Consider the following 23,282-nt stretch of genomic DNA (forward strand, 5'->3'; position numbering starts at 1 on the left):
TGGTTGCAACATGGCGACGCCCCGGAGGGGCAGAGCATCACCCCCTGGTGGGCAGAGTGTCGCCCCATGGTGGGCGTGCCGGGTGGATCCCGGTCGGGCGCATGCGGGAGTCTGTCTGACTGTCTCTCCCTGTTTCCAGCTTCAGAAAAATGAAAAAAAAAAAAAAATTGATGTTTCTCATCTCTCTCTGTTCCTGTCTGTCTGTCCCTATCTGTCCCTCTCTCTGACTCTCTCTCTGTCTCTGCCACAAAAAAACCCCAAAAACCAAAAAAACCCAAAAAACTACTTTGATAACTGTGCTTAAATCATTGCTTTCTCATCTGGGGGACAGGTAAGAGCTCTGGGCCAGAGAGACGTGGGTTTGAAACTCAGTATTGCTCCTTATGAACTGTGGGCCACATTCCCCAGAGCCCGTTTCCTCCTCCGGAAACGGGGTACTCGAGCCCTTTCCCCGCCATGTTGTGGCGGACGAGGGACAGCACCGGGCCAGGCCTGGCACCCGAACGGCACTGTCGGGAGCTGCGCAGCCGGCCGGGCAGAGGGGCCCCTCTGACCCCCATCGCTCGCAGGATGGCACTCTATTTGCCCTGCGAGCATTTCTTTCCCAGGTCAGATGCGAAGCTGTTAGTGATGAAGGGGTGACCCTATCTCCAGGGGGCTCACTCCCCACAGGATGGTCTCCTGAGTGGGCGTCGCCCACCCTTCTCTGACCTTGCAGACAGACATCTGGTTGGTGGTGAGGGTGCCTGTTTTGTCAGAGCAGATGACAGAGGTGCAGCCCAGGGTCTCGACAGAGGGCAAGCTCCTCACGATGGCGTTTTTCTTTGCCATCCGGCGGGTGCCCAAGGCCAGGCAGGTGGTGATGACTGCAGGCAGGCCTGTGGGGGGAATCGGGGGGGAGGGGGTGAGGGAACAATACTAGAGATGGAAGGAATGGCCCCCAAAGATATGAGGCCCCAGTCCCTGAGACTTGTTACCTCATTTGGACAAACGGTCTGTGTAGATGAGATTAGCGACCGTTAATCTGGTGGGGGGCTGGGGGACTGCTGTACCTTCTGGGATGGCCGCCACGGCCAGGGCCACGGCAATCTTAAAGTAGTAGATGGCGCCGCGGAACCAGGAGCCGCCATGGACGGGGTCGTTGAAGTGGCCGATGTTGATGAGCCACACGGCCACGCAGATGAGCGAGATGACCTTGGAGAGCTGCTCGCCAAACTCGTCCAGCTTCTGCTGCAGGGGCGTCTTCTCCTGCTCTGTGGCGGCCATCTGGTCACGGATCTTCCCAATCTCCGTGCTCACGCCGGTCGTGGCAACGATGCCTATGGCCTTGCCAGCGGCGATGTTGGTGCCCTGGGGAGGCGAAAAAGAGGCAGGGAATGAGGCAGGAGGTGACGCTCATGCCGCGGGCCCTCCACGGCGGCACTGGTCTCTTCTCGCGCTGCCGTGTCCCCTCCCAGGCCAGGGCCTCCGGCTCAGGCTCACGACAGCTGGCCCCGAATGGCTCACCGAGAAAAGCATGTTCTTCTTATCCTGGTTGACAGCTCGGGGGTCAGGAACCGGTTCTGTGTGCTTGATGACAGATACGGACTCACCTGCAGAGAAAGGGACAAGGGGGGTTTGCAGATGACATCACGTCCTTCTCCCATACTTCCTGTCCCTGACTCCCCCCACTGTTTGACAGCATGGGGCCTGGTTAAGGACCAAGCAGCAATCCTGCAGGAAGTCTGGACTCTGGAAGAAGCCACTGGAGGCAAATGGGAAATTCACTGCACTTAGAGAAACCCAAGCCTCGGTTTCGCCATGGACAAGCCGCAGGACTTAGGATCGCTTAACCTGTTTGCTCCTCTCTAAAACGGTGATGATGATATGTACATTCCAGAACAAGGTCTTGGTAAAATCAAGAAAGAAATCAAGACCCTGGCCGGTTGGCTCAGTGGTAGAGCATCGGCCTGGTGTGTAGAAGTCCCAGGTTCGATTCCCGGCCAGGGCACACAGGAGAAGCGCCCATCTGCTTCTCCACCCCTCCCCCTCTCCTTCCTCTCTGTCTCTCTCTTCCCCTCCCGCAGCCGAGGCTCCATTGGAGCAAAGATGGCCCGGGCGCTGGGGATGGCTCCTTGGCCTCTGCCCCAGGCGCTAGAGTGGCTCTGGTCCTGGCAGAGCGACGCCCCCTGGTGGGCAGAGCATCGCCCCTGGTGGGAGTGTCGGGTGGATCCCGGTCGGGCGCATGCGGGAGTCTGTCTGACTGTCTCTCCCCGTTTCTAGCTTCAGAAAAATACAAAAAAAAAAAAAAAAGAAATCAAGACTTCTGTGACAGTGCACTGTCCACGGTAGAGCACGTTCCTAGGAGGGGGAGGCCCTGAGCCATGGGACCCCACCTCCCTCACCCAAGTGGCAGAGGCTCAATCACCCTGGCCAGACAGGCCTGGCCTCCTTGGGCCAGGGGGAATGCACACTGGCCTTTCCCCGCCCTCTTTCTCCCAGTGGACACACAGAAGCAGCTTTGTTTTATGTGCCTCTGAACCCTGCTTCTTGTTCTAGAATCTATAGTTCTATACTTGTGGGCTTTTAAGCATCCAGGACGGTTCTCTGGATGAGAGTCTGTGTGGGAAGGACGGGTCGATGGCCATCAGAAAAATGGGCACAAATGTCCCACCCTCTGCCATGGCCCTTGTGTTTCAGTTTTGCAACAGTGAGCAAAGCTGAGCAGTGTGGCCGTCGATGCCCCGCCCCTGTGGACCCAGGAGGGGACTACAGCCAGGGGTTCTCTTCTCACGGGGACTTTCACCCCCATCTGTCCCCCCAGCTCCTGCTCATCAAACCCGTGACCATGCTCCCTGGAGGGGTGCTCCCTCCCCCTGGGCCGCCGGACCTGTCAGGATGGACTGGTCAACCCGCAGGGTGGTGGATTTGATGGAGAGGATGCGGATATCTGCGGGGACTTTGTCCCCCACTGTGGAGAAAGCAGAGGAGAGTGATGTCAGTTGAGAAAGTTATTTTTCTTCCTTCCTAAGAAAAACGTAATTTTTTTGTCCAGCTTCCTCAGCTCAGCCTCCAGGTGTTGGAGCGGTCACCGGGCTGGGTGCCCAGCCCTGGGCTCGGGTCAGGCCCTCGGCATGCGCTCCTGTAGCCCCAGCATCTCCCCGTCCACACTCACTCCAAGTGTCCCCTCGCTGAAGCTCCTCTCCCCACTGGGCTCTGCGCCCGTGGAGGCAGGTCTGGCGTGCGGCCTGCCTGCTGAATACACACACGCTGAGTGACTGCGGGGAAGTTGTGAATGAGCCAGCTGGGTAAGGAGAAACTGACTCGGAGAACGGGAGCCAGCGAAGCCAAGAGAGACCCAAGCTGAGAAAGGTGAGGAGGGAAAGGCAAGGAAGAAACTAACACTGAGAGTGGGAGCCAGCGAGGCAGAGAGAGACCCAAGCTGAGAAAGGTGAGGAGGGAAAGGCAAGGAAGAAACTAAAAAAAAAAACAAACCCCACAAAAAAACAGTGTGAGGCCTGGTCTGTGGTGGCGCAGTGGATAAAATGACGACCTGGAATGCTGAGGTCGCTGGTTCAAAACCCAGGGCTTGCCCACTCAAGGCACGTAGGACTAGCAGTCAATGAACAACTAACGCAAAGCAACTATGAGTGGATACTTCTCACTCCCCCCACTGTAAAATCAATAAATACAATCTTAAGAAAGAAAAAAAGAAAGAAAGGAAACAGGGTGAGGTGGAGAGATGTGTGTTGGGGGAAGAGAATGAAGTAGAACAGCCAAGGAGGGTAAGAAGAGACAGGAAGAAATACGGGAACTGGGAAATCAGACACATCCGAACTGGCTGGCAGTGCGAGCACGGGGGGCGGGGCAGGAGCTGGAGAGTGGGCTGGGGAGATGGGCAGCAGGGGAGGTGTGCCCGCACCAGGGCTGGGGGGCCAGGGCAGCGGCACACAGCAGAGAGCTGAGGCGTCGTGGCGGGGGGCCCGGACGGCAGGGGTCAGTCCAGGGCGCCGCCTCGCGGGGAGGCTGCCCGGCAGGTGCCCCAGCAGACTTGAGACCACTGAGGAAGTGAAATGCCTCCCAGGGCCTCTGCCCAATCCTGCCTGGTCCCAAGGATGGGACGGGGGATGCAGTTCGCCCGCTCTCCTCCCCTTGTTTCTAAGGTTCCTCTTCCTGTGCCAGAGGAAGCTGACGGAGGAGGGAGGAGGTCGGCCATGACGTTGGGCGGGACACCCTGTCACCCAAGTCAAAGTGATATTTATAGACATGCACGGTGCTGACTCCAAACTGTCACCATAGCCGGACAACCCTGTGACAGGCAGCGGGGTCTTCGGCCTACCCTCCCTCCCTCCCTCTCTCCAAGTTGCCCATGGTGGCAACGTGGGTGTCTGGTGGAGGGAGGCCCACTGAGGAAGATACACTCTCCCGAGCCAGGGGCCTGGAGATGTGGGGAGGCCTGCGCAGGGCAAATATAAAACCGCTGAAGGGGGCAGAATCGCAGTAATCTTAGCCACCCGGCCCCCACCTCTCCCTGGTCAGGCATTAAGTGTCCCTCACCGGAGAGGCGGGGCCCCTCCTTGAGCTCCCCTCCTCCCGGTCCCGTGCTCGCCGCTGGGGCCCAGTTTCCCTTACATGGTCGGGGGCTTGAGCCTGTGGCCCCCCTCCTCCCTTCTACCCTCGCTCCTTCTCCTTTGAGAGGCCTCAAGGGCATGGAGAGGTCAAGATTTCAGGCTGACCAAGCTTGGGGGTGGGTGAACGGAGAGGGGAGCCAGGCCTCGGGAGGGGGTGGGGATGGGACCATTGGCAGGAACTGGGCTCCACCTGTTGCTTGCAAGTACTGGGTGAGAGGCGGGGGACAGGGGTCTGTCTGCAGCTTCAGGGACAGGACTGGCTGTTCTTGCGGAGACACTGACAGGGAGAGGGTGCTGTGGCCACAGTGCCCTGGGATGACCTCCTGAGAAGTCTGGGAAGGAGAAGCAAAGACTCCACCACCCTGGCTACCCCCTGGACTAACCGGCCCCTATCCCCAACACACACATCTTCTTGGCCTCAACCCCAAAGCCTCCCATTCTGGACCACTCATTCCCATCACTCACCAGCCACCTCCACAATGTCCCCGGGGACAATGTCCCGAGCCTTGATCCTCTGCACTGACTTGCGGTCAGCCCGGTAGACTTTACCCATCTCGGGTTCATATTCCTTCAGAGCCTCAATGGCGTTCTCTGCGTTACGTTCCTGGGGGCACAGGAGGGTCATCAGAGGGGGCAAGGCTGTGGAAGGGAGGGGACTGGCTAGGGAGGGCAGAGTGTAGAAATGACAGAGCAGGGTCCAGAGTCCTGGGGGCACTAAGGACATCACAGAGCAAGAGGGACGTTACGCGGTCCTAGCTCCTGGCACAGGGAAGCAGACGGACCACACAGGAGGGTCAGTGTGTGTGCATAGAGGAAACTGTCACTTAGGGCTGTAAACAGGTACAGAGGTTTTAGGGAGAAAAGAAAAATGAGTCAAAGAAACTCAGAAAGCAGGGGACAGGAAAAGTCGAGGGTGTAAGGCAAGAGAAAGAAGAAACTCAAACTAGTACTTATTGAACTTCTACCATCTGCCAGGCGCAGGGCCAGGCGCGTTTGCCCTCATCATCTTCAACTCTGAGCGGCAGGATTATTGGCCCCATTTTATGGATGAGGAAACTGAGGCTCAGAGAGATGAAGAAACTCGCCCAGGGTTATACAGCCAGCTAGTGACAGTGGGAGCAACGGTCCCCCCCCCCCCCAATCTTTACAACACTCTGTCCCATTTCCAAATGGAGCAATAGGACCAGAGAGCAAGGCAAGTGCAGGGGAAGGGACAGAGGGACAGAGGGAGAGGGCGGCTGGCCTCCTGTTCAGCTCAGGATGTGAAGGAGTGAGGAGGGGTCAAAGCTCACCTGCCAAACCCCCACGATGGCATTGGCAATGAGGATCAAGAGGATGACAAACGGCTCAACAAAGGCAGTGACGGTCTCCTCCCCTTCCTCAAACCAGGCCAGCACCTGGGAAGCAGGGAAAGGGAAAGAACAGGAAACATGGCCCCTCAAACAGGTAAAGGAAGCCAATGAAGGTGAGTCCACGTGCAGGCAAAGGGGCAGCCATCACGGGCCTCGACATCACGCCTCTATGCGAGGTCTACACGCCAAGGGGCACAGTCACACAAGCACTACCCCTGCTGAGATTCAGCGGGAACAGGCGGGCACAGACATGCCCAAGTCATCCCTGAGTCGCTGGCTTGTAAACAAAGCTCAGGGGACACCCAGGCCAGCCACCCCCCGAGTTCCATCCATGCCATGGGAGCCAAAAACTCGATAGGAAAAACCCTGTGGTCCTCATGGGCGGGTGCCTGGCCCACCCGTACCCCTCCCCCACAGCCCAGGGCAGGGGAGCTCCAATTTCATGAGGGTGCAGGAGGGGGGATAGTGTTACTGGGCCTCCTGTACACACCCCACCCCAGCTGTTGCCTCTGCCAGGCAAAGGCCGCAGCCACAGGCAAATGTCAAGGAGCAAATCTGAGAAGGGAGAAGGGAGGCCCTGCCAGCGAGGGCTCAGGGGCCCACAGGGCCTTCGCGAAGCCGCCCAGGGGACAGGAAGGCTTTCTGCCTCCAGAGTCTTGTCTCCCAGCAGGACTAAGATGCTGAGGAAGAAACTACCAGCCGCAGGAGGGGCCGCTGGGAAGATGGGTGCGGAGCGAGCTCCGGACAAGGAGGGTGCCAGGCCCCCAGGAGGCTGTGAGGAGGCTGCGGAGGGCGGGGAAGGGGAGGGTCCGGACACAGTGCTGAGGAGGGGGTTCTCAGGAGGGCCAGACCGAATTGGGGGGCGAAGAGGCAAGAGAGAGCTGGGCCTTCCAGCATGCGGAGTCCAGCTCGCACAAGCCCCTCTTTCCCGCTGCTGGGAAGAGTCTGCTTCCACCAATCAGTGCCAGGAGGGCGGGGCAGCGGCACCAGGCTGCTCGCGGATTGGCGGAATGGCGCGTGGGCCCAGGGCACGAAGGGAGTAGTGATGCCGTAGGTGGCGGCAGTGTCTAGTCCCAGAGCCCCGTGCTCATGGGGTAACCCGAGCCGTCGGGGCCCTTGAAGCTTTGGGGGTGGCTTAGCTTCAGTGTTTTGGCTGAGAACACCCTTAAAGCTTAAAATAAAACCTGCCTGCGGGGTGTGGGGAAGGACAGAAGAGGACGCAAATCAGCTCCACCCCCCCCCTCGGTTCTGGTCTGTAGAACAGGAGCTTGAGGGCTTGGACTATAGCAGCCTCTGATTTGGAGCCCAGCCCCCCGTACCCTCTCCAGAGCTCCCCAACCCTGAACCCCAGCCATTCCCCCAGACGCCCTCCACACTCACAAAGGAAATGCAGGCGGCCAGGAGCAGGATCCGCACCAGGAGATCTTCAAACTGCTCCACCACCAACTCCCACAGAGACTTCCCTGAGGGGAGAGACGAGGGATAGGGGTTCTCCGCGGTTAAGGTCTAGCAGACCGACCCGTGGGCTCCAGGTGCAAGCTGGGGTCCGGGGACTGAGAGTGCCCTGCCTTCCCGCCTGGAGCAGTGAGGTTCTGGGGTGATGGGCAGGCCCCTTGGTACTTGGAGAAGGGCTGAGGGAGCTTGCTAGAGCTCCGAAACCAGGCTTCTTCTTCAAAGTGGCGGGCACTTGTTCCAGACTGGATGCCTCAGGGAGAAAGTACCTGGGAACGTCTGCCCCCCACCAGACTGGAACCTTCGGGGAGGGACATTTGTCCCAGAAGTAAGGAGGGAGGAGGCAGGGAGAAGGGAGTGGGGCTCAGGGGAGCTAGGGGTCACTTGTGACAACCCAGGGATACAGGTAGCTTACCTTCTTCTGCAGGGAGCTCTACCCAGAGAAAAAGAAGAAAAGGACATACTCATTTGGGGTTCAGTCCAACGCCCCCACACCCAGAGGTCCGCAGCTAAGGTAGGAGAACCAGGCCATCCGTAGGGCATCTGAGGTTCACCAAGGTCATCCCATAAAACCAAACCTCCCGAACTCCGGGTCCCACAGACCCTGTTCCCAGCATTCTCTTCCCCTCTGCAGTCACTGGACCATGGCCCAGCGCTCCCCCTAGACACCGGAGGGAGAGGCTCTGGCGTGTGTCAGTGTGAGTACACACGTGAGCGTGTGCACACGCTGCGGGGGTGCAAGGGGGCATTACCAGCCTCTCCTCCAAAGGGCACTTACCATTGGGGCCATATTTCTCCAGATGCCGCTTAACTTGGTCCGGGCTGAGGCCTGTGGTCTCGCTCACCCCAAAATAGGCCAGACATTCTTCTGTGCTCTTGGAGTGTGCAGCCTCCATTGTGCTCCCTTCCTGGGGGCCAGGGGGCGGTGTTTCTTCTGGGGGGGTCCTCACGCGTGGGGGGCCTTGCTCAGTGTGTCTGCCTGCCTATGGGTCTGGGTTTCTTCCTTTTTCTCTCCTGCCCCCCCCCAGGCTCTTCTTCCCTCCGCAAAGCTCTGACCCCCGTCCCACTGGCAGCAGCTGGCCACCCCCCCCAGCCCCCAGCTGGTCCTTATGAGCGAGTCGGGGGGGCCAGGCTCCCCCCTCCCCCAGATCAGGGATTGGCTGGCCGAGGCTCTAGCAGGAGGGGTCAGAAGAGAGAGATATTTCTGCTGACAGAGGGGGAACAGTGGGGCTGCAGCCCGAGGTGTCACTCAGAGGCAAGCTAAGGTGGCCCAGCCACAGGAAAGGGGGGGAGGGTCAGGCTTCACTTCTGTCTTCTTCTGCTGACCCCTCCCCCAGGTGCCTCCACTTCCTCAGTTGCACTGGATTCCGGGCGCATCCCAAACACACCCGCCAGTTCTTCCCTCAGCCCCGCGAGGTCCTCGATCCTCCGGGCCTGTCCGCCCTGAACCCGTCTCCACTGCTGTCTGCGTCCTCACCCAGTTTGTGTAAAGGACAGCAGACATACTCCAACCTGAAGGGTAACCGGATGGGGGAGAACACCTTTCGGGGGACAGAGGAAGTGTCCCTAGAGGAACAGGGGACACAAGGAGGGGAGAGGGTCAAGGAGACAGGGCAGAAGATGGTAACCCTACCCTAGGGAGGGGTTGCTGCAGCCATCAACAAGGGATTTAGTGTCCAGGCCCTGGTGAGCAAAGCCAGGACTGCCTGTCTCTCCCTAAACTCCCCCCCACCCCCATGGCTCTAACTCAGCCTCTGGGAACACGGCCTTCAGGCCCCCCCATCCCTAACAGTGAATCCCCCACCAAGAAAATGGGATACCCAGGCAGCAAGGTAACCCTAGAGGCGACAGAATGTGCTGATGGCAGAGGGGGAGGGATAAATGTGTCACGATGGGGGTGGGGGACACCCCAAGTCATGGCAGAAGAGTCATCGCATCCCACACTGTTCTCTTTAACCCAAGGGGTTTCCCTGGCAGATCCCAGACGGCCCGTAGTCTGCCGTCTGCCTGGCCCTAAGGTGGCTACCCTCAAAGGGAGCGAGGGTCAGCCCTGTGCTGGGGCCCTGGGCACACCTTGTGGGGAGAGGCATGAGGAAACACAAGGGAGGGGGCGTCAAGATATCAAGGCAAGGGGCCTGGGGAAGCTGCATCCAGCAGAGGCTCCAGACCAAAGGCACAGGGCGGGGCAGGTGGATGGGACAGGTCGAGGGGCCGTAAGGACAGAGCAGAGCTGGGGGAGCAGAGCCAGAGCTGCCAGGGGCAGAAGGCAGTCTGAGGCAGAGTGGGGAAAGGAGCGCAGGGCGCTGGCATGTGGCAGCCAGGTGGGCGGGGGCCGGAGCGGGGTGCAAAGCCACACGTCGTTGCTGAGCGGCCGGCCTTGGTGTCAGCTTCCTTGGGGAAGCAGCTGCTCTGAGCCCCCAACCCCCATGCCTGCTCTGGGATGGGGGCATCTCTTGGTTACTAGGAGGGCAGCTGCTTGGGGGAGCAGGAGGGGAGCCTGGGGTCTGGGTGGGGGAGGAAAGATGGCAGAGAGAGGAGCGCGAGTCACGGTGAAAGGGCAGTGAGGGGAAGCAGCCTCGTGACCCTGACCTCAAGTCCTTCCCCAGGTTAGGCCTCAGTTTCCTGAAACAAACAGTGAGGATTATCGACTCCCGAATGGGAGGCCGCTTTCCTCTCTGGGGCTCAGGTTGCTGAGCAGACAATGGCCCAGGAGACAGCGCGGCAAAGGACAGGGAAGCCCTACTCTGGGAGGGTCAGCAGGGTGGCTGGCACCTGAGGACTCAGTCCCCCAAACTCATCTCTTCCTCCTCCTGGGTGAGTTGAGGACACAGTCCCCCCCCCCCTGGTTCCAGCAAACCCCTCCCCTCGAGCAGAATCCTGCTGTGACCTGGGGAGGGGGCTCAGACAATGGGCTGTGAGTGTTCATGGACAGGCACCTCCACCTGGCCTGGCACCCGCCCACCTGCTCGGGCCAGTCAGGCTCAGCATCTGCCAAACCTTGTGCATGGACTGGCTCCTCTGTGCCATCACCTGGAGGGGTGACAGGAGCAGTTTCTTAAAGGAGCAGGAATGCCCAAACATGGAGAAGGGGGAGAAGACTGGACCGTCACAGCTTCAAGGGAGCTGGGGGCGTGAGGCTGAGGAAAGGAGGCGGGCTCTCAGGACGCTGCTGCCAGCAGGGCCCTTTAAGGTTAGTCGTTTCTGCCTCCCTCGACTTCCCAGGAGGAAGCTGAAGCCGCCAGCCAAGAGCTGCGCGAGGATCCCAGTCAGGGCTGTGAACTGGGAAGGAGGAAGGCCGAGCAGTGAGGTGCTCTCTCTCCGATCCCTCCCACTGGGGGTCTCTACGCCCCGACTTGGAAGGTGTTCTTCCCTTCCCATCTGAGGGCTGAGACGTAGGATGGGAGAGGTCTAATTCTGAAGGATACGGTTATAGAGCCTAACCAATCCCTGACCAGTTCCGAACTTGAGTTGAAACATCCCTAAAGGCTTAGAGGGAAGTAGTCTCTTGGGTTCCTCCAGCCGAGACATGCACATCTTGGGGCACAGGAGGGGTCCATGTACCCCTCCCCATCTATCTTCAGAAGGCAAGTCCCAGAGGGCTGGAAGGGTGTAGGGGGCGGGGAGGCTCCTAGCACCAGCTGCCACCAGATTAGGAGGATCATCAGGCCCTGCCTCCGCCGAGGTGCCAGTCTCCCCTCACCATCTCGCTTTTAGAATAGGGCACCCAGGTCCCCAAACCATCCCCCCTCTGCAAGGCCAATTCTATCCCTAGTCTCCCGAGGCCAAGGTCTGGGGGATCCCCGGGATTAGACAAAACCGGGAGAGCCAGCAGGCTTCCCCCGGCTAGCCCCAAGCCGGTGGCCTATGAGCCCAGCTGTCCCCTGTCCATCTTCCAACAGGACATGAGGCCTAGAATAGCAAGGTCATAAGCATGGTAGGGCCTGGCGGTGGGGGCAGAGGCTGAGGGGCGTGAGTGGGGAGTGTCTCTCCACGCTGCCTGGGAGGAAAAGGAGGCAGAATGGCAAGAGGCAGCGCTGGGGGGGGGAGGGTCAAGCAAAACAGGCGAGGGTCTTGCGAATCTGGTCCCTCCTCGTTGGCACCCACCACCCGCACAACTGGGAAGCCCACGGGTGCCCCCCACTGGAGGAGGGCACAGCCTGGGTTCAACTGGGGGGTGGGCAGTGAGGGCAGAGTGGGGGAGAGCAGGATGGTGGAAGGGAAGGTACTGCAAACTCAAACACCCACAGGGCAGATGTGTCATGAGGGAAGTGGTCTGGCAGGGACCAGCAGATGTGGAAGGTGACCTGCGTGAGGCTGGATTGTCTGCTTTTTAAGAGAAGCCAATAATCTGAACTTCTAAGTGAAATTCCAGTGGAAACATTACCCAGGTCAAGCAAATCAAGTCAGCAGCTCCAACCTAGATGCAGCTCATTTTACAGATGGGAATACTGAGACCTGGATTGGCTACACCTCGCCCAGGCCACACAGCACAGGAGAGGCAAAGCTCTCCTGTGGAGTGGGATCCAGTGCTCCTGGCTACCTACCCCCCGGCTTCGCAGCTCGGCTCCGAGAACGGGAGCCGCCTGCCCTTGGGCCCCTCTGCAGCCACGCTCTGTGGCCGCCACACTCTCTTTCCCAACAGGGACCGCGCCCCCAGCCCAGCGTCCTCTCCATCTGCCTGCTTTCTCCCTACGGTGGGAAGAATTCAGAGCAGGAAGGGCCTTGGAGATCATTAGGCCGCTGGCTGCTGTGCTGTCCCGTTAAGAGAACTCGGCTGCAGACCCCGAGAAGCGCTGTCTGGCTCTGCGCCTACCGCTCTACCAACAGGACAGCCCTCACAGGGCCACAGACGGAAAGGCCAGGACGAGGGAGCGCCACGGACTGCCGCTGACCCGGCCCCCCGGCCTCTCAGCCCTGGAGCTCACAGCACGAGTGGGCTACCTTCCTGACCCGCCTGTCACAGCCCCCACTGCAAACACTGGCCACAGCCACCACAATGAACTGAGATAAACCCTTTTATTTATTTATGCGTCTCCATTTTGTTTAAAACAACAACAACAACACCTTAATATTAACTGACAGCCCTTCTCCCTCACCCCTCCTTGGGCTGGGGGGTAGTTAATGGGGAAATGGCCCCCAGGGGTGGGGCTGACCATGAGAGCCCCTCGGGGAGATAATGGGGCCCGAATCCCCTCCCCAGGGGACGGGGCACCTGTAGTGTATGAACTGGGAGGGTAACAGGGTTCTTGAACCTCTTCTTGTACCAACGTATATGCCCTTGGCCATCAAGGGTGAGGAAGCATATGGGGAGGGAGGGAATTCCTACCACTCCCCTATGTCCCTGCCCAGCCTATCTCAGGAACTGAGGGCTGGGGAGCAAGAAAGTGGAGAAAGGTGGGGGTAGGGTATCTCACACAAAAGAGTACTGGTTATTAATGGCTCTGGGGTGGCCCCCTTCTTCTCCATCGCCCCCTAGTGGTAGCTGCTGGAGCTGCACCATCAGTGTTGCCCCAGAGACCCCACCAGATCCAGGGCCTCCCTGGACCTCCATGCCTGGTGCTACGGCTTCTTCCAATTCAACCACGGGGACCAGCTCAACCACGGGGACCAGCTCTTCCTGGACCCCTCCACTGCCCGCTTTCTCTTTCTCTTGCCTCTCTTTGGCTGCTGTGGCTGTTGCTGCCGCCACTTCTGGCGCCCCCGACGCCTCTTCTGCCCCAGGAGGTGGGGGATCTGTCCGTGAGGGGAGCTCAGGGGGCGGGGGTGGGTCGTGGGAGGTGCTCGGTTCTGCAGAGGAACAGCAGTGAGACGGACCGATTGTGGAGGGAGGCAAGCTCTTAGCGCAGCCTCCCCTTCACTCGACCCCCCGCACCATGTGCTATCTCCCCCACATCCCGTCTCCTGAGCAACCCCCCATCCATGGAAGATGGATCATGGGCGGCGGTGAGAGGAGGACCACACTTACACACAGTCACTCGTTCCGAAGGGCATGAGGGTGGAGGAGGCATCGGGGTAGCATCGATCTCCCTCGCACACCCCTGCATGGCTCCCGGCCTGCTCTCGGCCTGGGGGGGAGGGGCAACGTGGGGACAGATGGGATGTCGGGTGGGGAAAAGGGAGAGATCAGACAGGGACATCAGGCATCAAGGGAAGAGGGAGGGGGATCAAACCAAGCATTCCCAAGAAGGGCAGGCCCAGGCAAGGCTGTGAGAAGAGGCAAAGACAAGGGGGGATGTATCCAGGAGACAGACAAGTGATGGGACAGAGGCGTCTGATGGAATGGGAATGCACCAGCCCACTCTCGGCTTCCTCCCCGGCTCCAGCCAGGAGCCCGCTGCCTTCCTGCCTCCTCTGGCACATTTCTTTCCCTCTGAAACCCCAGCACACAGGCCTCGCCCCCCTGCTCCCCGAACAAAGCGTCTCTTCCTCACAGGCCCCCCACCTTTCTGGCACACACACCTCCTCACTTCTTGGGTGCACGGGCACCTCCCCTGCAGACCTGCTCTGCTCACCCTGCTGTCGCTGGGAGGACACGACATAGCTGCCAAGGACAACGTCACTGGGGCCTCCAGACTCCAGAGGGATGGGGTGCACCCGGAAGTGCTTGAGCATATCAAAAATGGACTGGAACCACAGGTGCTGGACACGGCACTGGCCCTCTTCATTCAGTGACAGACGCAGGTGCTGAGGGCAGGACGGGCAAGGTGAAGCAGGAGCCCGAGCCCCTGCCGACCAGAGCACATCTCCCCTCAGAGGGCAATGCTCCCGCCTCCACCCACGACACTGCGCCCACGCCCGCCCGCAGCTCAGAGCCGTGTCCTCGGCCACTCACCTTGGCCTTGCCCTGAAAGTTGAAAGTGAGGACGTATTCGCCCCGCCTCGTCTCGCTCTGCCGTACCAGGAAAACCCCGTGGGAGTCGGCGCCTCCGGCCAGCACTAACTGGGCAGCCTTGAGTCGCGAGAGCATCCCGTGGAACCAAGGGTACCCCGAGAGGGGCTGGTCCCCGTCACCTCCCTCCGACTCCCCCTGGAACAGGAACGACCCTTCCGGAAGGAGAGAGGGAGGGAAACCTGGGTCAGGAAGCCTCCCAGATCCTGGGAGAAGAAACCCTTCCTGGGTCACTTCTCTCTGCCCCCCCCCACCCCGGTCAGACCCCTGGGGACCCCAAGACAAGAGTTCCAGCCAGGCAGGCGACCAGGCCTGGACGGAGACACACTCACACCTCTGGTACCTGTGGCCGTTTCTGGAGTGTCCAGGGGTGGGTAGGGGGCCGAGAGGGGATGAACTGGCCCTGCTGGGGGTCCCTCTTCAATGGGGATGCGGGGTGGCAACTCTGGGGGGAGCAGTTCCATTGAGTCAAAATGGGAGGCGGCAATGGAGGCAGAACTGGGGGAGATGGATGCCGAGGGGCGGTCCGAGAGGCCCCCATAAGCCCCTGAAAAGCAAGCAGAGGAGGGCCGCGCTGAGAACCGGGAGCTAGTCCTTAGCGGGACTGGTCTGCCCAGGCCAGCTCCCGCCAGCCTGCCTGTGCGCACTGGGGGGGTCAGCCGGCTGGAATGCCGGGTCCTTCTCTAGACAGGGACTCCGATGTTCTGTTTTGTCTACCGACAGCTAACTTGTGTTCCACATGCTGTGCAGGGACTACAGATGCTGAAAGGAAACCCTGGAATCCAAAAGTGCCTCATTGACAGCTATTGCTACAGAAATGGACAGTAGAGTCCCTCAAATATTTTTACATGAAATCGGGGTCCTTTTTTTGGCCAACAGGTCAAAGCCTCCAAATATCAGGCATCAAAGACCCTCATGCCAGTCACCCCCCCAACCTAAGCCACTCGATCGCCACGTTAACTTGCAGTCACGTAGCTCCCACTTCAGCCCCCTCGTCCCACCCAGTTTTTCCAAATCTTGGGAGGCTCCCCGCACTGCTGGTCTGTGCTCTGACCCCGTGCCTGCACCGCGCGGTGCTCTCCTCTCACCTTCGGGGTGTAGGAGTCCGTCTGCTCCGCTCCACTCCACCTCCCCGACTCTCCTCCCTCTCTGAGTCCCCGAGGCACTTCCTGTTGTGCTGCCCGGGGACACTAAGCAAAGGCTCCCCATTTGAGAGTCTTGTCTACTCAACTCAGCTGCGAGTCCATGGAGGGCGAGGAGGTGGTCTCAGGCATGCCCGCATTTCCCCACCCTGCCCGAGCCTAGCACAGGGCCAGGTAGGCACAGGGAACTCCTGAGTGTCTGCCGAGAGGCAGGCCTGAGCCTACAGGAATGCTGCACAGTCGCTGCTCATAAAACAGGCGTCTATGTAGACAGCAGTGGCTCAGGCATCAAACTGGCACAGCCCACGTATGTCAGTGACTCTCAGGTGATATCAGAAAAGCCACTTCTCCTTCCTGGTGTTAGCAACCTGAGAACTGAGGGGACTGGAGCTGACGGTGTGTAGGGTCCGTTGGAGCTTTAAGATTCTATCCTGCCTGACCAGGCGGTGGCGCAATGGATAGAGCGTCGAACTGGGATGTGGAGGACCCAGGTTCGAGACCCTGAGGTCACCAGCTTGAGCACGGGCTCATCTGGTTTGAGCAAAGCTCACCAGCTTGGACCCCAAGGTCGCTGGCTCAAGCAAGGGGTTACTCAGTCTGCTGAAGGCCCACGGTCAAGGCACATATGAGAAAGCAATCAATGAACAACTAAGGTGTCACAACAAAAAACTGATGATTGATGCTTCTCATTTCTCTGCGTTCTGGTCTGTCTGTCCCTGTCTATCCCTCTCTCTGACTCTGTCTCTGAAAAAAAGACTCAATCCTTTGTTTTCCTCACCAAATCCAGCCTGTGTGCTGGGTGCTGTGAAACTGGCTCAGAGCGGCGGGCAGCAGTTTCCAACTCTTGTACACTTGGGACCGACGCAAACAGAGTAATTCTGGACACTGCTCAGGCAGAACCACCCTGAGCGTAAGTGAATCCAACTGAGACCACCGGGTCTATCACCTTCATAAAACACCTGTGTTGTTAACGTGTTTGTGGACCAGTGAAGTCTGTGGCGGACCGGCAGCTGAGAAACACTGGAGTGGAGTGTGGAAAGGTGAGCTGGGGTCAGGCTGTCCGTGTGTTTATGTGGGCAGGTACGGGCATGTTTGTGGTCAGTCAGGCCGAGAAGTACAGCGTCCAGAGGAAATTTGGTATCACTGCCACATGTCCAGAGACACAGGTGGTCTGTACAAGGACTACGGAAAAGGTGGGCATGGAAGGCAGTCTAGGAGCTTCCCTGGAACTTGTGGGGGTGGCGATGCTCACGGTGCTAAATGGCCAACTGTGCTTGGCATGCTCAGGAACAGAGGACAAACATCTGGTGTGTAGGGTGTGCAGCCGAGGGGCAGGAATGGGTTACACAGTAGAGCATGGAGGGTGCCTGGGGCCTGACAGCAGGGGGTCTAACGTGGCAGGTCCTAAGACTCGCAGATCTCTAGGGATCCACCCTTACCCTGCGACAGACGGTCGTTGCTCTCGCTGGGCCCCAGCAGTAGATCCTGGCTGGGCAGACTCTCTGAGTGATTCAGGCATGGCAACTCCAGGCTGTCTGGGTTCTCCCTTGTAAGAAACGAGGCCCCAGGGGCCAGAGGAAGGGTCATGGGGTGAGGGCTGGTAGCAGGGCAGGGTCTGCAGAGACAGGGAAAAGGGCGCTCACATGTGAGCACAAGGCCACGCCCCACCCCAAGCCCTGGTCCCCAGTGCCGCGCGGCCAGGCTCCTCACCCTGGGCTCAAGCACTCCTGGATGTCAGACACCCAGGCCTTCACGTGGACGGCGTCGGCTGTCTCCAGGATATACTCCGAGGAGCCTTCCACCTGCGGGGACAGGAGGTGGCCCAACAGCCGTTTCCAGTCGGCCTGAGGCCTTCAGTCACCACTACTGAGAACAAGAACCTCCTTCTCCCTGAGAAGCTGGAGCCTCAGGGACATGCTCTCCAGGAACCTGATCTACGCGCACCTCCTTCCACCAGCGTCCCTTGCTTATGTGTGCCAAGTGCTTTCTCCCCGACCCAGGTGCTCCACGGGAGCTCCCACCTTAACCACAAACGTGTTTTCCCGGTCGGGCATCTCCAGGGCTGTGGTTGCTCGCACGTCCGTGATGGCAGAGCAGGGAAGGCTGAGTTGAGGCCGAGATGCCTAGGTCGGAAGGGAGCAAGATCCAGGTTCCGGGTGGGCGAAGCCTACCCTGCCCTTCCCTCCAGTGGTTCCCCTCTCCTTCTACAGGAAGTCAGCAAAAAGCAGTAACGCTCCTTTCCCAGTCCTGCCCACAGCTCCCATCTCAGGATCAGGGGCCAGCTTTAGAAACCAAGGGCAGCAAGGCTATGTGTGCGGGCTGTTGTCCCGTGGGCAGCTCAGTCACTCACTCCCAGTCACCCCTCCTCTGGGTCTCACCTTGGGTGGTACAAAGAACTCCAGCCGACTTCCTCCTCCTCCTTCTCCTTCACTCCGAAGCAGTAAGCGACACTTCTGCCACTGGGGTTGCCCGCCTGCCCCTGAGGTGGGCCCGGCCGCCCCTCCTCCCCGGCCCGTGCCAGCTGGGTCAGGTGCTGCCTCTTCCGCCCCCATGAAGCTCAGCAGCTCTTCCCTCTGCACCATCCCTGCTCCATCCTTTAAGGCCCCTCCTCCCCGGCTGAGTCTCAGCCTCTCAAAGCGGTGAGTCCATCTGTCCCCCGGGGATGTCCCATCACTAACCAGTCCCCTGCCAATGGTCCCGGCCCCACCAGAGGAGTTGGAATTGCTGTTTCCACCCAATACCGGGGGGCCTGATGTGGTCTCTAGGGGCCCGGCTGGGGAGGGAGGGTCAACGGCCCCCCGCCACTGCAGGATGCCACGGACTGAACCGCGGACAGAGCGACCCACTGAGCGGAGGGAGAAGCGCTTCTTTAGCTTTGGCTTCGAGGAGGAGGTCGTGGAAGAGGAAGAGACCGAGGAAGGGAGGGGCCCAGCCAGATCCTCCGACGATCGAGAGGGGCCCAGCACAGCCAGGGGCCCACCCACCCTGCAGCTCTCCAGGGACAGGTCCTGAGGGTGGTTTTCCACACCGGGACTCAGAGGAGCCAGGATGGGTGGGGAGAGGGAGCCAGAGGCGCGAGCCACCTCAGCTTCAAAATGCTGCAGGAAGAGCTCCGCAAAACGGCGGGAGAAGGCAGCCTCGGCCCCAGGCCCCGCATACTGGGGGTGGGAGGCCAGGTAGAGGCGAAAACGGCGGGCAAAATCCAGGGCAGCAGCCCGGGCATGGGACTCGCAGAACTCCCGCCAACTAGGAGGAGGGGGGGGTGGCACGGGGGGAGGGGAGGGGAAGGCCCCATCTTCCAGGGAGGGGGCACCATTCATGATGGTCCCCAGGAGGTGGAGAGGGGGCGCCTGTGGGGAGGGGCGGCAAAGAGGGAAGCGGCCAGAAGACACGAAGTGAGCGGCAGCAGCTGCAGAAGGAAGAGAGGCACAGACACCACGTCACTGCTGAGCTGGGACTGGGTCAGAGCCCCGCCCGAGCCAGACCCCACTGGTCTAGACGCCCCAGAAAGCAACGGGAAGAACACCATGTGCATCCCTTCTCCTTCTCAGACCCTCGCAGCCCACAAGCCCCAGCCAGCCAGCGCCCCAGGGCTCAGCCTGCGCCGAGCCTGCTGCCTTGCCAACCCACTCCCCAGGTTCTGGTTCCGGGAGTGATAAACGGCTGTGGGAGCTTCTTCCTCTAAAAAGGAATCTTTTCCATGTCACCTCCCTTCTCTACAACAGATCCTTCAATATTTATCAACAGCAAGAACATACTCCCCGTGTGCTGTTCTTACCTTTCCCTGGGAGAGGTTTGAATAACCTCTATAACAGATGAGGAAACCGAAGCTCAGAAAAGTTTCAGACTTTCAAGTCTACTGTTTTTCCCACTGCATAGTTCTTGTCCCCAGGGACTACTCACTGGACCGGCCTCAGTCACAGTCCCCTCAATGCCCCAGCTCTCCGAGGAGCTAGGCCTGCAGAGCTTAGAGACCCTGTCTCACGCATCCTGAGGTCCAGCTCTGAGGAGGGAGAGTGCTCATTGAGGACAGATGGAGGATGGATTGAAACTGCAACTGTCTGGAAAGCTGACCCCAGGGCCCAGCACCCAAGCACTGCGTGGGGAAGGCTTGGGGTGGTCACAGCCCACTTCTTCGGCGCCCCTTGCGTCTGGGGCTCAGAGGCAGCAGCACCAGGTGAGGAAAGACTATGAATTGGGTCAGGGCAAGTCTTTGCTGGCCACAAAGTAAATAAAACATAACAGGGAGCTGGGGTCCTAGGACTTTTCACCTCCCTCTTCTCTCATGGGGGTCGGGGGAGTGTGCCCTAAAGGCTGGGTAGCCTGCTGGTTAAGGTCCTGGGTCATGGAGTCAGACTTGGGATGAAATCCAGGCTCTGACACCTATCAACTGTGATATCTTGAACAAATTATATGTCCTCTCTGAGCTTTAGTTTTTGTATCTATGAAACAGACTAATGATCCCTAACCCCAGAATTAAATGGAACGTGTCAGTGCTTGACACAAAGTAAGCACGTAATCAACAACTATCATCATTACTATCTTTACGGGTCCCAATCTTCTAAAAGAGAAAGGAAAGAAAGAGACATCCCAAGGTCTTACAACTAGCAAATGGCAGAGCTGGGCACGGAATTTACAACCCATGGCTCTTCCGTTAGTGTTCCTCCCCCATATTATACTGGGGGATGACTGGCACCAGGACTAGGATCAGGACAGCTCAGAAAAGTCTACCCAGAACCTCAAACTCCTGTTCAGACCCCCCAGTCAGCAACCCTACCTGTTCCTCCCTGGCCTAGGCCCTACACACTGAGATGGCTCCACTCATAGGGACAATTCCAAACCAACGAGAAGCCAGAAGATGCGAGAGTCACAGAGCACAAGGGAACTGAGCCAAGAGGTGCGGACCAGAACAGAAACCCATCTCCAGGCAGAGGCCGCCTCAACTCACACAGGCCCACCCAATCCTCTACACCGCAGGCAGACCCAGCCCCCTTCAGGCCCGCTGACCACGCGGGTCCTGAGCTGGTGACTCAGTTTCTCTTCTGTCAAGCAGGACTTGGACACGTTCTATCCCGTGCACCTGCCTCTTGACTCAGTTCTGGTATTTCCCGAAGGAAGGGTGGTGCAGGGTGCAGGCCCCGCTCCTGGCTCGGACCCTCCGGGCCGGGTGCAGTCAGCTCTGACCCGACCCTACTCCCTGGACCCCCTCTACCCACCCATTCCCCAGGGCCGCAGTCTCCTGGGGACCAGCCCTGTCTGCTGCACTATTCCGGGCCGAGCGCCCCTCCTGCCTCTGCCTCCCCTCCCCCCACGCCCGCTCCCACCCAGGGTTCCTCGGAGGCGCCGCGGCCGGGTCGCGGAGAGGGAAGAAGGACTTGAAGAGGGGGGTTCCGGTTCCGGTCCCACCTGCATCTCGGTCCCCGCGGTGAGCTCCGGCGGCGGTGGCGGCAGCTCCCGCTCCCTGCCCCCTCCCTCCGCGACTATCTCCCAGCCCGGTTCTGCGCAGGCTCCGGGACCCCTTTTCCCGTCACCGAAGGAAGCGACCATAGAGAAGAGCGGCGAGAGGGAAGGGCACCTTCACGCTCACTTCTGCCATCCTCCCACTCCGCGCAACCCTGAAGATTGAAGAGGGTGTGACTCTTGGAGGGCTCGGTGACAGAAGCAGCCGTAGGAGGGATTGGGTCCCACCAGAGCGTCCTCCTGGAGGAAATTCGGGACAAAGAAGAGAAGTCAACCATAGAGAAGCCACTTTAGGGGGTAGAAGGGTAAGAGGCTCGAAGTCCTGTTGAAGGCTAGAGCGGCTACTTGGTACCGGAAACTAGTGAGATGAGAAGACTTTTTGTAGAGCCCACTGCAGCCTAGAGCGCCTGGCCGTGCTGCTGCCGGCTTTGTGATACCGCCCTCAAGGAGCTGGGCAGGGAAGACGCGGGTGACCTTGGTGAGGACCTGCGAGGAGGAGGGGCCTGAACTTACAACTTTGGCTTTCTCTGAGGAAACACGACTGGAGGTCGGAAGAGACTCCAAATCTGAGACGGGAAATAAAGGCGGGGGTAGGGAGAGCCAGAAATAATGAGGTCAGTTTTGGACATGCTTTTGGACGTCAGGAGGCAAGTGGACATACAGTCTGGAGTTCAGGAGAGCCAGAAGGCCAGATACAGAAATTGAGAATCATTAAGGCTTAGAGGGTGGTTTAAATCTTAAGCACAAAGAGATCATCAATCCAGTCTCTCATTGACCAATTCCAACTGACCTAAGCAATAAGGAAATCTATTTGCACAAGCAATGGAAAATTCTACAGTAGATTAAGTTTCTTCAGGACTAGCTGAATAAAAGGGCCAAATGGTGTCAGGAACCTGTGGTTCACCTTCTCTAGGCTCTGCTTTCACCACGCATCACTTTTGGGCAGGCTCTCCTCTCTAAGCAGCATAATGGTTTTCCATAGCTTCAGACTTAAAGTCCTAATAGCTTAGCAACTCTAGTAGGAGCATGTCTCTTTTCTGAGATTGCAGTATTTCCAGAACTGATGTTAGTTTATTGGTTTAGATCAGGGGTCGGGAACCTGTGGCTCGTGAGCCAGATGTGTCTCTTTTGATGGCTGCATCTGGCTCGCAGACAAATCTTTAATAAAAAATAATAATGTTAAAAATATAGAACATTCTCATGTATTACAATCCATTCATTTCCTACCGCTCATGTTCATGGTTGTGGGTGGCTGGAGCCAATCACAGCTGTCCTCCAGGACAACACCAAATTTTTATTGGATAATATGTAAGGTACACGGGTTGTTGTATGGCTCTCACAGAATTACATTTTAAAATATGTGGCGTTCATGGCTCTCTCAGCCAAAAAGTTCCCCGACCCCTGGTTTAGATTAAGTGCTCATCCTGGAACGCAGAGGCAAGTGACCCAAGAGTTTGGCTATGGGAAAATGCTTTAACTCAACACAAGAATTATCTGTTCAGGGCTGAGGCTGCCCATGGAGTTGGAAAATTCATTGTGGAAGGACAAATTCCGGCCTAGCCAGCCTTAGTTCCCCAGATCTACCTTTGCTCTAACCAAACTAGTATCAGCTCACAGACGGCCTTTGTCAGTGTCCCCATCACCATCTCTGTCTGCCCATCTTCCCAGTTCAGAGAAAGATATCTTTTTTTTTTTTTTTGTATTTTTCTGAAGCTGGAAACGGGGAGAGGCAGTCAGACAGACTCCCACATGCGCCCGACCGGGACCCACCCGGCACGCCCACCAGGGGCGAGGCTCTGCCCACCAGGGGGCGATGCTCTGCCCCTCCAGGGCGTCGCTCTGCAGCGACTAGAGCCACTCTAGCGCCTGGGGCAGAGGCCAAGGAGCCATCCCCAGCGCCCGGGCCATCCTTGCTCCAATGGAGCCTTGGCTGCGGGAGGGGAAGAGAGAGACAGAGAGGAAGGAGGGGGTGGGGGTGGAGAAGCAAATGGGCGCTTCTCCTATGTGCCCTGGCCGGGAATCGAACCCAGGTCCCCTGCACGCCAGGCCGACGCTCTACCGCTGAGCCAACCGGCCAGGGCCAGAGAAAGATATCAATGAAGAAGACGTTAGTTTCTGTGGTCGTCTTCCTCCTCCCTGATACCTTTACACGCCCTTTCTCTGCGTTTGGCGCATTGTTGCCTAGGACAGAAACAGTTGAGGAATACAAGGAAGGTGAGGGGCTGCTAATGAGGTTAAGTTTGGAAACGTGTCTAAGCTGTCCAGTGAAGCTTTCTGCAGTAACTGAAGTGTTCTATATTGGCACTATTCAGTGTGGTAGCCACTGGCTGCTTGAGCCCTTGAAACGTGGCTAGTGTGACTAAGGGACATATACCTA

General features: G+C 58.7%; 2 protein-coding genes across 9 annotated transcripts in view; both read right to left on the reverse strand.

Annotated features, from left to right (window-relative positions):
* The window catches only part of ATP2A1 (ATPase sarcoplasmic/endoplasmic reticulum Ca2+ transporting 1), a 17,203-nt gene extending 8,701 nt beyond the window's left edge, over positions 1-8,502 (reverse strand). For both annotated transcript variants that reach the window (XM_066383150.1, XM_066383151.1), the window contains exons 1-9: positions 8,193-8,502; positions 7,830-7,847; positions 7,343-7,425; positions 5,903-6,007; positions 5,076-5,214; positions 2,870-2,950; positions 1,507-1,592; positions 1,053-1,350; positions 712-878 (exon numbers count right to left, since the gene is read on the reverse strand). In XM_066383150.1, coding sequence (XP_066239247.1) covers positions 712-878; positions 1,053-1,350; positions 1,507-1,592; positions 2,870-2,950; positions 5,076-5,214; positions 5,903-6,007; positions 7,343-7,425; positions 7,830-7,847; positions 8,193-8,310 — 1,095 coding nt within the window. In that variant the 5' untranslated portion in view covers positions 8,311-8,502. The remainder of the gene's footprint in view (positions 1-711; positions 879-1,052; positions 1,351-1,506; positions 1,593-2,869; positions 2,951-5,075; positions 5,215-5,902; positions 6,008-7,342; positions 7,426-7,829; positions 7,848-8,192) is intronic.
* A 3,914-nt stretch (positions 8,503-12,416) lies between these two features.
* On the reverse strand, positions 12,417-21,886 carry SH2B1 (SH2B adaptor protein 1). 7 transcript variants are annotated; one of them, XM_066383160.1, is made up of 11 exons: positions 21,258-21,886; positions 21,033-21,145; positions 17,824-18,854; positions 17,467-17,568; positions 17,156-17,247; positions 16,885-17,060; positions 14,647-14,850; positions 14,247-14,458; positions 13,874-14,098; positions 13,380-13,479; positions 13,062-13,201 (listed from the first exon to the last, which is right to left on the reverse strand). In XM_066383160.1, coding segments are annotated over exons 3-11 (2,055 nt in total). In that variant the 5' UTR covers positions 18,766-18,854; positions 21,033-21,145; positions 21,258-21,886; the 3' UTR covers positions 13,062-13,199. The 7 variants fall into 7 exon arrangements, with proteins under 7 accessions (XP_066239258.1, XP_066239253.1, XP_066239257.1 ...); XM_066383158.1 differs by lacking the exons at positions 21,033-21,145; positions 21,258-21,886 and adding exons at positions 19,224-19,251; positions 20,852-20,991 and having other exon boundaries at positions 16,885-16,991; XM_066383155.1 differs by lacking the exons at positions 21,033-21,145; positions 21,258-21,886 and adding exons at positions 19,224-19,251; positions 20,852-20,988.
* Between the last annotated feature and the right edge of the window lie 1,396 nt (positions 21,887-23,282).

Source organism: Saccopteryx leptura, chromosome 4, assembly GCF_036850995.1.
Source record: "Saccopteryx leptura isolate mSacLep1 chromosome 4, mSacLep1_pri_phased_curated, whole genome shotgun sequence".
In the NCBI taxonomy this organism is placed as follows: Eukaryota; Metazoa; Chordata; class Mammalia; order Chiroptera; family Emballonuridae; genus Saccopteryx; species Saccopteryx leptura.

Excerpts from the sequence above, each read along its gene's own strand:
- SH2B1 (XM_066383157.1), bottom strand. The coding sequence starts at position 21,183 with ATGGTTGACTTCTCTTCTTTGTCCCGAATTTCCTCCAGGAGGACGCTC. Across the intron at positions 17,061-17,155 it reads CAGGAGTGCTTGAGCCCAGG|ACCCTGCCCTGCTACCAGCC; the intron begins GTGAGGAGCCTG and ends CTGTCTCTGCAG. Across the intron at positions 14,099-14,246 it reads ACTTTCAGGGCAAGGCCAAG|CACCTGCGTCTGTCACTGAA; the intron begins GTGAGTGGCCGA and ends TCCTGCCCTCAG.